Source organism: Octodon degus, unplaced genomic scaffold (assembly GCF_000260255.1).
Source record: "Octodon degus isolate 3935 unplaced genomic scaffold, OctDeg1.0 scaffold00128, whole genome shotgun sequence".
Taxonomy (NCBI): Eukaryota; Metazoa; Chordata; class Mammalia; order Rodentia; family Octodontidae; genus Octodon; species Octodon degus.
The window spans coordinates 1649127-1661989 of NW_004524704.1; the positions used below are offsets into that span (position 1 = coordinate 1649127).

The 12863-nt window shown below is 40.0% G+C and overlaps 2 protein-coding genes across 3 annotated transcripts in view; both read right to left on the bottom strand.

Annotated features, from left to right (window-relative positions):
• Window positions 1–727: 727 nt before the first annotated feature.
• Window positions 728–6084, bottom strand: Crygs (crystallin gamma S). Its single transcript, XM_004640882.2, has 3 exons — window positions 6018–6084; window positions 1452–1694; window positions 728–1095 (listed from the first exon to the last, which is right to left on the bottom strand). Exons 1-3 carry the CDS (start codon window positions 6036–6038, stop codon window positions 823–825), a joined length of 537 nt encoding a protein of 178 aa, XP_004640939.1. The 5' UTR covers window positions 6039–6084; the 3' UTR covers window positions 728–822.
• A 1912-nt stretch (window positions 6085–7996) lies between these two features.
• The window catches only part of Tbccd1 (TBCC domain containing 1), a 39710-nt gene continuing 34843 nt past the window's right edge, over window positions 7997–12863 (bottom strand). For both annotated transcript variants that reach the window (XM_004640883.2, XM_023700900.1), the window contains exons 7-8: window positions 11859–11983; window positions 7997–8899 (exon numbers count right to left, since the gene is read on the bottom strand). In XM_004640883.2, the coding sequence (XP_004640940.2) occupies window positions 8784–8899; window positions 11859–11983 (241 nt within the window). In that variant the 3' untranslated portion in view covers window positions 7997–8783. The remainder of the gene's footprint in view (window positions 8900–11858; window positions 11984–12863) is intronic.

A 12863-nucleotide genomic window follows, 5' to 3' on the forward strand; every position in this document is an offset into this window, starting at 1 on the left:
CAAGGAATGTGGCAGCGTCGGGTAGGCGGGACACGAGCAGCTACTGCAGCTGCTTCCCAGGTGGAAAATGAGACTGGACCTGAGATCACGCATAGGAAACACACTTCTGATGTGTCCGTAGTCTTGGGTCAATGGCTAATTGTTCTAGGGTCTTTTCTGGCCTCCAAAGAACCCAAAGGTGTTTGTTGAGACAATGTGGTGTGACTCACTTGTCTGGCGACAAGGCAGTTAGCCTCATGGTAGGGTGGCGAGTCCAGAGCTACTGGCTGCAGTCAGCTCCTGGGCTGGAGCTCTTCACAGCCCATGCACTGCTTTCTGCTCTTTCTCCTTGGTTTACCATGTCTCCCTCCCCCCTACTTTTGTCAGTGAAAAAATGAAACAACAAAAATCGGGAAGACAATGAAGAATAAGAGGGACACGGACAGGTTGGCAATTCCCATTCATACTTTTGGGGAAAAGATCCTGGACTTGGACTTTACTATCTTTTTAAAAGATGTCAGAATAACACAGACACTTGATACATAGCAGCAAATACTATTGTGCTTGTTGAATTAATGGAAAACATAAACAAGAAGAACCACTACACAGCAGTAGGACTTTGTAACACTTTAATGCAGTCTCATTTGTCGCTAATCTGATGATGAGTTGCTCTGTATAGCTCCCCAGTGGCAGGCACTACCTTACCAGTCCCTAGAAGCGTTTAAGAAGAGGCACTGTAGTCAGCAGTGGATGCATGCCAATTGCTTTATTTATGGTGTCTACTTGTGCCATGAGGCCAGCCAGCATTTGGCTGTCAGGACGTCTATGGCCCCAAACACATCATTACTCCATGATGCGGCGGAAGGACTGCACAGCGGGCGAAGCTGCACCCCAGTCAATGGGCTTCCGGTATTCCTTCTTGTCCAGGAGGTACTGCCTGCCGCGGTAGTTGGGCAGGTCGTAGAAAACCCAGGCCCCCTCCAGCACTTTACAGGAGTGGATCTCTCGCAGGTGAAACTGCTCCATGATGGAAGGGCAATCTTCAGTGGTTTCATACATCTGACCATTAAAATCTCCTTTCTCAAAGATCTGAATCTTATACTGGCCTCCACTAGACTGAAAAAGCACAGAAGACAAGAAACACCCATCATTATGGAAGCCACCAGCAGGTCGGGAGCTCAGGACATGGTGCTTCAGAACCCACCACCTCGAAAGTACCATCACTGAACTGTCCCCATTAAGAACTAATGAAAACAGCTGACCTTCAGTAAGAAAAAGTTCATTCCTCTAAATACCCAAGAGGTAGAGAAAACATCATAGAAATAAACAGTATTCAGTCTTGTGATCAACTGACTGCAGACTTTTTTTCAAGCTTCATCAGCTAACAAAAGCCAGCCACCCATGAGGAAATAGGAAGACTGAAAGGAGAGGAAGAGACAGAGACACAGACAGGGGGAAGTCCCCTTCCTCACCAGATGAACCGCTCGGCAGGAGCCCAGGCGGTCGTTGAGGCCCATCCAACGCTGATATTCAGGGTACTCGCCCTGAGGTAAGATGTACACGTGTCCAGTGAAGTTGGGCCTTTCGTACACAGCCCAGGTCCCTCCTTCCACTCTAATGGAGTTGCAGCGACTTAGGTACGAGTGGAAATCCACACAGTCGCAATCACAGTCATAGCGGCGGCCTTGAAAATTTTTGTCTTCATAGAAAGTAATCTGAAGTATGGGCAAATAAACAGAAGAACCAAGTTGGACAAGTTTATTTACAAGTAAAATAAAAAGAATATATATCGCCCACTGTAGAAATTCCTTTTCCAATTTTGTGGAGAGAATATATAGTTTTACCCTGTCTCCCATTTGGCTTCTGGTGGACAACTTCTGTGGTCAGTCAACAATGGGAACAAGTACTTTCTGAATGCTTAAAATAAAGCAGAATAGAAGAGTGCTCTAATACCCTGGATTCTTTCCATGCCTCTGGTTGCAAACCGAGTCAGAGGAGCACCAAATCAAGCTCCTTGTTAGGTTAGGTTGTATATGTATGTCTATTCCTCCCTTTGAGATCCTACTAGACTTCTTCTAAGGGCAAGGAGCAAGTCTTACTTAAGGTATGGACTTTTTGTGCCCAGCACCCAACAGGTCCTCAAAAATATTGAAGATGAATAATTTCTACAGGCAAGATTCATGCCAGATAACATAGATGTCCAGAGAAAAAGAACAGCCTAGTTTCTGAGAGCTTGTTTATTGTTGATACAGAGCATACACTCATGAAAATATACAACATTCTGCAGTAGTCTACTGCCAATAGGGTTTCTGTGAAGTAGCAAGGCGTGCAGCCCTGGGACGCTAGAATGCGAGGCGGGGGGGCCACAGCAACCGTTCCACCACCCAACCTGCTCCCTTCATCCATCACTTCTCTAGGCTCCAGCTTCCCATCTGTCAAATGATTTTTTTTTCCATGAAAAGATTTGACAGATTGGAGCCCTGGCCATGAAACAAAACTAGATTTCAAAGAAAAGTTTCCAGGAGTTTCTAGGGATTCATGAATCAGTTCCTAAAAGCTACTATGAAAACCACGAATGGGCTAGCCGTCCCTTCTTGCTCATTGATTCCACAATCTACGCTCCATGCTAGGTTATAATTCAATATGAAACCATAGGGTATCATACTTCATGCAAATCATATCCTGTCATTTTGTCGCCACCTTGTGGCTCATTTGCTACGCTGACCTTAAAGAAGAAAACCAAGTCCTTGTAGATAAAAGCAGCTGAAATCAGATTTGTCTTTAAGGTTGAATAAATGATTTTCACAGGCAATGGAAGGGAAAATCCTACTCTCAGAATAAAGAAAGGTAAAACGCGGCTAATTATAGGGATAGTAAGTTCATGAAATCTAGTCCATACTGAGTATGTGGTGAAGTATTAGGAAAAAAAGCCAGAAAAATCAGCCCAGAGCTATGCTAGAATCCTCTTGGAGTTTATATGAGAGCTGGACATGAGTGGTTCGTTCCCAGAAAGAGATGGTTGCTGTGAGCCAGGTGACATGGTGAGGACAAATGCCAGGCAACTGCAATGGGAAAACAAATGAGATTTAGGATTTGGTGACCAATTAGACGTAAAGGATGAAGAATTGGCAAAGGGCATCCTCTTCCATGCTGGGTAATTCTTTCTAGATAGCAACATACTAATAATTACTTCCTTCCCTACGCTTCCCATTTCTCTATTTTCTAGTCTCTAAATCTTATTTTCCTTTTCACCTATGAGTAGAATCATCTCCTTATTCCTTTTTTTCTCAAATTTGTTTAGCATAGGACAGACACCTCTGTTTATGGATAAAGAAGAAAAAATCCCAGCCTACCACTTACTAGCTTGGAGATCCTGGACCGGGCATTGAAGGGGTCTCTAGAGGATTTTATGGGCAAAATAAGGTAACAGCACCTACTGCGGAGATGGTCTAAGAAGCCAATCAGATTAAGCATTCAGCTCAGTACCTGACTGCTAACTGCTGAAGACCGTTTGCTACAGTTGTTACAGAAGAGAAGTGACTCTGGCTACGGGCACTAGCAGTAACAAGTCAGTGAAAGGCAGCGCACAACTTCTGTGTGCTGCTGTGGCTGATTTTATTTCCTTTGGTGTCTTCTTGTTTGTACTGTTGGCTCCATTCTCCATGGCAGCATTTACTTTCTTAGACAATGAGCAGGACTAGTGCTGTGCCTGGGAGACCTTTTCCAGGACTGTAGAGATATCTTTAGGAAAATCAAGTAACTTCTCTAAGAATGGATAGGTTTTAAACTCCCCAATTAATTCATGTTGCCTTGGGTTTTCAACCAACATTCACCAGAAAGGCTTTGCAAGGTATATGCCATTGTAAATAAAGTTATCATCAGCTACTTCATTCCACCATCTCTTACCCACTGTCTTCTGCACCCATGCCTGACACCAGATCGGAGAAGAAATGCTCATGTTCTCCAAGGCTACCACACTGCTCACCCCCCAGCAAACATCCCAAGGTTGAAGCAAAGCACTCGTGTGGAGCTGCCACGGAACCATTACTGGGCTCTGGGGCTAATCTCCCCTTTCAGCGTGAGTCCTTCTAAATTTCAGAGCCTGAGAATGTTGCACCAGGGTGTAGTCAACTTTTCTTTCTAAAGAAATAATAAATGTATCTTCTCAACTGTTGGTTGAGAGGTTTGGACTCTTTTCTACAAAAATTTTATACAAAAATCTGCAAAATGTATAGGTTTTCCCATAATTTTTATGGGTTTTAAGTTTGTATTTTGAAAAATACCCTACCAACCCAATCCAACAGAAAGAAAAATGCCTCGAATATTCCAGAAGGTACAAAATATGCTTAATAGAATCCATTCATTTTGCAGGCTCATAACTCCTTTGATTAAACCAAGAGAGAGAATAAATAAAACAAGGGAGAGAATAAATAAGTTATCACCTCCCTTGGCTCAGCAAGCAAGTTACTCAACTAAATGAACAACCTCGCTATGAGAAATAAAAGATCACACTGTTACTACTCTGGAAAGCAGAGTTTGAAAACAGATGTTCTCATCTGTGTAAGACGGTTGTGTAACAGTCTTCCTCAGGATGTGGAAACCCCTCCAAGGAGTTCAAGCTCTTTCTCAGCGGAATGTGCACTGCATCTATAACCTCAAAGTACTAAAGATATGGTGTTATTTTCCCCCAAAAAAACTTTGCTGATGATAAATATAGCTGATTGCTAAATGGAAAAAAAATTAGGCCCAAACGTTATTAAGTTATTATTAACATCCAGCTCCTGATGTACCGAAATGCACTCAATCCTGCCTATCCAGCTTTCTCGCCGAAGTCGTTTAGTCTGTATCTAAACACAAGGAAATAACCAGACAGATGTAGATGCGAAGCTTTCTACAACACACCTACCTGGTCTGGAGTTTGAAAAGTGTCTTTGTCTCAAAAACCAGAAAGAAAAGTAGAAGGACTATTCAAAGTTAAAGTAGCTAAAACAAAAAAATTTTAAAAAACAGGCTAGGGACATAACCAGCCTGGTGTGACTGGATCTTATATAATGCACATTTCTGAGGACAATAAGAAATTTGAATACAGTCTGAGTATCAGTTTGATTTATGTGGGATATCAGGAACAGGATGACTGATGACACATCTGGGAGCATGATACACCTGATTTGTGCGGGGAGGTATTTGTTTTTCACACATACAAACCTAAATACATAATATAACAGTATAATGAAGTCCAGTTTGCTTCAAGTGGTTTAATATAAAGAGACAGAAAGAGATGAAATATGACAAAATGTTAACTGATGAACGCAAGTGTAGGGCACACAAGCATTCACTGAACGTCTCATTCTTTCAAGATTCACTAAAATTCACTGGAAAATTTGCAAGGCAAAAAGTTGGAAGAGGGCTCAGACAATGGTTGTACCTTAGACTCACTGGATCCTGGGAGAGATGAAAGGAAGACGAGGTGTATTTTCTCACTCGCAAAGCCCTGCCTGAAAGATCAATATGTAGCCTAGCAATTTTCGGGCAAATATTGTAGAGGTAATTTTCTTGCCATTAAGTGAGCACAGTACGAGTAACTGTTTGGATGAAGGAGACAGACAGTTTCGCTCCTCTGACCAGCTTCACTACTTTGGCCTTCTGGAACATTAACCATTGAGGTTGGCTTTCACGGAGCAATTTAAGGGCCTACTAAATATTTTGTCATCCACGTAATCCTCAACAGCATGCTCTATTCCTATGCAGATGCACAGACTACTTACTTATTATTACTACTTACTTATTACTACTTACGTATTATTCACCCATACCACATCTGGCATGGCATTTACATAAAGATAAGCTCATTAAGTAGTGTTTGGTGATTCCATTAGAGTACAACACTGTGTTTCCTGATCTTTCCCAGTCCCAGTCCTCTAACCACTCCTTCCACACTACTCACCTCTTGGTAAAGAAGCATAAGTTTTTTCCATGTTCTTTCACTGTACTGTAAGGCAAACAGCACAGGCTAAGCATCAGTACGACCACTTACTTACCTTGGTCCCAGTTTTAGACATCGTTAGTGCACAGGTTGGCTTCCCCAGTGCTGAAAGAAATGCAGGAGTGGCTACAGGGAGTCAGAGGCAGACACATTTATACTGCACTGGTTTCAAATCAAACATTTGCTTAGTCATGAGATTAGGATCCAAAAATTGAGTCAGTCATTTAGAGGCTATTGATGGTTTCTAGAAAAACAATTGGGATTATGAAATAAAAGAAAGCTTCATTACTCCCTTTAATGCTTACCAAGCCCTGCTGCATTATACACTTTGCTGAGTCAAGACACCAAAATCCAGCCAAAGTTTTAAAAATAAAAACAAAGTCTCCCTTCCCTGGCAATTATCCCCTGCCCTCCCCCGCAACAAAACAAAACAAAACAAAAAAACCCTCTAAAATTCCTAATGTCTTTTTTTCTTCAACAAAACTGGCAAAAGTCAGAAGACCATTCTCTGTTTCTGAACAAAAGTGACCTGTCCTGAAAACAAAACAACATGACAACAGAAGGCGATGAATGGTTTGGTGTGTGTGTGGGGTGAAAAAAATCACCACATAGATCATTCTTGGGACAACTAGAAAAAAATCTTAACATAGATTAGATATTACTATGGTGCCAATGTTTAACTTCTTGAATTTGGTCATGGTAGCACGGCCACGTGAGAGAATGTCTTTGTCTTCAGGAAATGCATGCTAACATATTTCGGAATACAACACTGCGATGTCTCTAACCCATCTCAAATTGTTAAAGCAGTATGACACAGGAAGTGGCAATGTGAATGAGGCAAAAATGTTAATAACTGGTGAATCTACACAGAATTAAAAGAGTTAGTTATTCTTGCACCTGCTCTTTGAATGTTTTTCAAAACACAAGGTCGAGTTCTAATCCACAATAAGCAGAGTAAGCAGAGACAGAAAGCTACTCTGGGACTGCAGAACCTGCCACCCAAAAGGTGATTTTTCCCTCATTCATACTGTAAGGAGTGATGAAAATATAAAATTCATGTGTAAATGTTTAAAAAGTTATTATGGTAGAAGACACCCTGCCACTAATCCCCTCAGAATGTGTCCCCTCCTTTGAGCACACTTAACTCATTATTTTTGTCACTTTCTTGGGTAGTCCTGGGAGTCTTCTTTTGTGTCTTCGTGAGATGTGATTAAAAAAAAAACAAAAAAAAAAAAAAAAAACAAAACAGCGGATGCGCTTGCGGTGTGTCCAATAGAAAAGCAGGCTCCACGTCATCACGGGGTGCCCCTTTCCCCTCACTCACCAGATCTGGTACGGTGCAGCGTTTGCCCCTTTTCTAAAGTCAGAATGACCAGGGAAGGGAAATGTTTCGAACTGATTCAGAATGTCAAGGCAGCTACAACGGCACTACTGAAGATAATTAGGAAAGCTCCAGAAATACGCTATTACTGCCAATGTGGCTTCTACTGTAACAAGTTTCACTGTAAAAAAATTTAAACATGCACCATAGTTTTCAATGAGACAATATCATACTTGGGGCCTGTTCAGAGAACATTTTCTGATTCTTAAACCACCTCAGACTTTTTAAATGGAATGAAATTTTTATGTGGACTCAAAGATTATCAATAGTCTCCATTTTTATTTTCCTGTTTTATTATATTCTTTTCAAAAGCCCAACTTCCTCATGTTTGCACTAATAAAACTGTTCAAAAGTATTTTAATAAATATGAGACCTTCAGAATGTATTATGGTCAATTCAGAAAATGGTAACTCTGCCTTGATACAAAGATTACTGAGAAACAAGCAAGAAGCTTTATGTTTAGTTTTATGAATCTTAATAACTTTTAAGAAAGTATTTAATTAGTATATTCATTTCATTAACAATTTCCAAATCACAATTTCTGTTACTCCAGTGTTCTTTTATTTGTTAATATTCTGCTTACTTGAACTTATCTTAAAATAAAAATTCTAAAACCTTTAGTTAGAATTAATGTTCTGTAGATTAATTTTCACTTTATAAATTAAGTCTTTTTCGATAAAACTAATTAAATAGCTAGCTATCATATGAAATATTTATTAACAATCAGATTTATTTTACTACTTTGGAATTAGTTTTCCTTTATCTTAACAAATACAGCTTTCCACAACAAACATAAACAGAGTGACATTAGAAACATTCCCTAAGGTAAAAGTAAACCTTTTTTTAGCAAAAGAAGAAAATTACTTTTTTTGAGTTGGCTTATTGTACATTTGAAGCAGAAAATGAAATATAATAAACGTTTTATGAAAGTTGTTTCATATAAATATCCTTATATAAAACTATTTCTGCTATATTTACACATCAACAAATTATACTTTTATTTCAATTATTTCTTAAAAGGAGCAACAATTTCCTTTTAAATAGTTATAAAGAACTATAAAACTCTTCAACTCTAGAGAGAATGAAATCCTTTAATCATATATATTAAAATATGAAGTAAACCTGCAAATCCACAATCTTTTTCAGGTGGTTTCTGAGGCAGAGCCTCACTATGTGGTTGAGGCTGTCTTTGAACTCACAGCGATCCTCCTGCCTCAGCCTTCCAAATGCTGGGATTACAGGCTGTCCACCATACCCAGGTATAAATATTTAAATACTAGCAAATATATAATATCAGCAATATACATATAGAGTGTCTTCATCAAGTTTCCATGTTTGCCTCATAAACGTGGGTCTTCTGTGGTATAAACACTTTGCTTACATAAAAGTCAGCAGTTTCGCTTAAGCCCAACCTAAACAGTAGCAAGAATGGAATGGAAATCAAGAGGCAGTCTTATACAGGAGCAGAAGGGCCCACGTCTCCCAGGCGGCAAGAGTGCGTCCCAATCTAGATTCCAGTGGGTGACCTCCTCCATACATCCTATGTGTTTGGGGCCCTGGAAATAACAAAAGAAAAAATGAACAATAATAACTTCATTTTCTATTACCTTCACATAAATAATAAGCAAATGCCTGCATCTACAAATGCATCTACAAATGCCTGCATCTTCATTTAAGTTACAAAAGTGAGATAATAGTCTAGAGTAACAAAGTTTAAAGCAAATTTTTGTGTGTGTCACATTACTTCATCATCTTTTCTATTATGAAATTCACAGATAGGCATAAAAACTTAGCAGACTACAGGGATTAATTTAAACTAACATTTGCCCCGTCCTAGTTTTTTTGTGTACTCTACCAGATTTCTGATTCTTAATTTTGGCATTTATGACCAGGGAGATGGCTCAGTGGAATAAGCGCTTCCCTGTTAAGCGCAAGGGCCGGAGTTCAATCCCCAGTTCAAAAAAATAAAATAAAATAAAAAATTCAGGATTAAATATAAAATTCTTTTTAAAAAATAGGTACTATAGACAAATATAAACACTATATAAAGCGAACAATAAACAATATCTTTTCCTAACTTTATAAAATTGCAGTTCCTTAAAAAGTGAACCATCTGTCCTGACACTTTTGTTCCCAGGTGCATACTCACGTGAAATTAAAACGTGTCTCTGCAAAAACCTGTCTACAAGTGCACCTGAGAGTATCATTCGTAACAGACAAAAGGCAGAAACACCCCAAGTAGCCAACTCATGAATAAGTAAACAAAGAGGGACAGCCCTACCGTGGGATATTATCCTATTATAAAAATGAGTGAGTCCTGACGTCACATGGGTGAGCCTTGAAAATATTAGAAGCCAAACACGTTATATATTTATATGAAATGTTCAGAATGGTTAAAGTTGATGGCTGGTTGCCAGGGCCTGGGAATTGGAGGAGACACAGGGAGCTGGAAAAATGGGGACATTGCCCAGGTTTTATTATTTAGGGGTTATGAAACTATTCTGGACTTGTCAAACGGTGATAGTTGCATAACTTGTGAATAAACTAAAGGCTACTGAATTCTTCCCTTTCAAAAGGTAAATATTAGGTCAGGACTGGTGGTGCACACCTATAATGCCAGCACCGAGAAGGCTGAGGCAGGAGGATCACTGTGAGTTTGAGGCAGCCTGGGCTAAATAGTTCAAGGCTACCTTGAACTGCATAGTGAGACCCATCTCAGAAAACTAAAAGCCAAGCAAACAAAAAGGGTGAGTTTTGTTACATGCATTGTATCTCAATAAAATACAAATACATTCCTCAAGAGCATTGCTTACGATTTCTTCATATTCTTTCAGGAATTTCTAAGTTATATACATGAGAATCTGGCCCATGTTTCAAACAGAGGAGACATATTACTTTTTCTGAATTTAGAGATTGTTCAGTATCCACAAAAGTAGACATAGTTTCTTAAAGACACACTGCATAGCACAGACAACCAGCTCCTTAGGCACCAGCTCTGCAATGAGAAGGACGTAGGCTCTTTCTAGTCTACAGCTACTTAAAATATAACCACTTTGCAAAAGGAGAACTTTACAGGATATAAAATTTCAGTACATAAGTGAAGTAAGCTCAATGGTTACCATGGTTAACTATATACCACGTCCTTGAGAAATGCTAAGAGGGTAGACTGTACACATTCTCACCCTAAAAATGACAGCTATGTGAGGTAATGTGTGTTACTACAATCAACTTCACTACTGCATGATGTGCATATACTCTCTCAAAACACGCATACATGATAAGTATATGCAACTTAGCAAAGCAAATAAAATAAAAATTGAATAGATCTTCATGTACATGAGTGTATCTGTAAGATAAAGTCTAAAAAGTTAAATTGCTAAGTCAAAGAATATTTTAAATTATGATTTTTGTCAAGCTGCCCTACGAAGTGTTAAGACTCAGAAGGCTTACGGCCTGTTTTTAATTTTTTTTTAAATGTACTTGGTACAGAGTCTCACTATGCAGCTCTGACTTGTTGTGATTCTCCTGTTTTCAGTCTCCCCAGCGCTGGGACTACAGGCATGTGCCATCACGCCTGGTCTCAGTGGCTGGCTCAGGGTGCCTGGCAGTGGGGCCAGCGTGGCACGTGGTGCCATGATCGCCTCGTGGTTCCCGGGCTTGCCTGAGCAGGCGCTTAGTCGCTGTCTCACCAGCCCGGCTTAGGGCACGAAAGCATCTGGAGTCTGAATTTTCCAGACAAGACGCTCAGCTGGCAAAGTCTACGCTGATACTCTCAAGGATGAAGCCCAAAACGCTTCCGGTCCCAAGCATTTCAGATAAGGAATGCTCAACCTGTGTATTACATTTCTTTATTTTTAAATAAGTATACTTATCTCTGTATTTTTCTGTGAATTATCTACTTGCGTCCTTTGTTTTTCTAGTGTTATTCTTTAAAAATATCTTAAAATAGCAAAGTAAACAATTTGAGTTTTAAAACAGCATATATGGATTAAAAACTTGCATTAAAGTTGTCCGTATTTATACATTTTTTCTATTTCATCTATAAACTTCTGGTGTTCAGGAATCAAATCTTCATATGAATTAATTCAAGTAATTTATTGTCTTGCATATGTATAGTTAATAAAGATCAGCCCATTTATGAATGGCTTGTTGGGGAGAGTTGGCAAAGACAGATGGGTCAGGCAGGGGGAATAAAATTAAAGCTGTGCGTGGGGCAGAGCAGGCTCTCTAGTCGCTGAAGCTTGTGCCAAGGAAACAGCGAAGATGGTACGGCTTGCTGGACTTGCCTAAATTCCTACTGCTCCAGCTCCATACTTTGGTTTTCTCACGATGATGTATGGCAAACGTGGGTATGCAACTGTTTACGTTGGTGGGAATGGCAGGAAAAGTTGGCCAGGGTTAGACATATAATACTGTGTGTTATTTTTGTACAGTTGGAAGACTTCCCCAAAGGACTTTGCTGCAAGTAGACAGCACTATAAACGCCTACCAGCGAGGTGATGTAGGACTCTTAACCTGCAGCTTGTTTGGAGCCTGCTGCAGTGGGCACAAGGCTGTCCAGCTGTTGGCGATGTCCTGTATTAACTAACCATTCATAGAATTTGTTCTCCACAAGTACTTGGAACTGTTTCCTTTGATCCCTAAAATTGCAACGGAGAGCAAAAGGAACATGAGCGCACTACTTCATACAAACTTATTCCAACTCATTAAGTAACCCTTAAATGGGATAACATTAAATAAATCACTTTTTCTAGTTATCCTTTTGTTCTTATTTGGTTGACTTCACATTAGATCACTTCACAAAGGAAAAAAACAAACAAAAAAAAAACCCAAAACGAGTCAATTACAACGCTTTCTCTGTAAAGACTTGTTTTCAGATAGGCTATTTTTAAAAAATGAGTGGACAGAAGAAGCCTAGGTATTTGGCAGAGGTCTTGAGGAAGAAAAGCAGTGGAATCATTATCAGGAGGACACTGCCTGGCTAAAATTAGAGCACATTTAATGGTTCAAGACATGAAAACCAGGAATACCTCCTGACAGCCCAGAGCTAGCTGGACATCCTCAGTGAGCCCTGGTGTGCCTGAGACCTGGTCTGGCCATGGGGTTCTGTCGAGCACAATCCCACAGAGCACCAATGGCACAAAAGACCACTGTGGGATGACAAGAGCCCAAGCAAAAACAAGAACCCACCACAAGCAATCTGGTCCAGGCGAAAAATTAAGTGTTCTGGTCCAAACCATGAAGATGACAAACACCTGAGTAGGTTAGGTGTAGTAAGTGTAGTTTTGACTTAAAGACCTACTGAATAAATTGAGGAACATCTATCTGCATTCCCAAAGTGATATCAACTACTTTCACTGTGTCTAATTGCTATCATGGATGGGGCTTGGTGGTGCATGACTGTAATCCCAGCACTCAGGAGGCTGAGGCAGGAGAATTATTGTGAGTTAGAGGTCAGCCTGGGCTACAGCATGAGCTCAAGGCCAGCCTGAACTGCAGTGAGACCCTGTCTCAAAAAGG

Excerpts from the sequence above, each read along its gene's own strand:
- Crygs (XM_004640882.2), bottom strand. The coding sequence starts at position 6,038 with ATGTCTAAAACTGGGACCAAG. Across the intron at positions 1,695-6,017 it reads TGTCTAAAACTGGGACCAAG|ATTACTTTCTATGAAGACAA; the intron begins GTAAGTAAGTGG and ends CCCATACTTCAG. Across the intron at positions 1,096-1,451 it reads CCTGCCGAGCGGTTCATCTG|TCTAGTGGAGGCCAGTATAA; the intron begins GTGAGGAAGGGG and ends GTGCTTTTTCAG.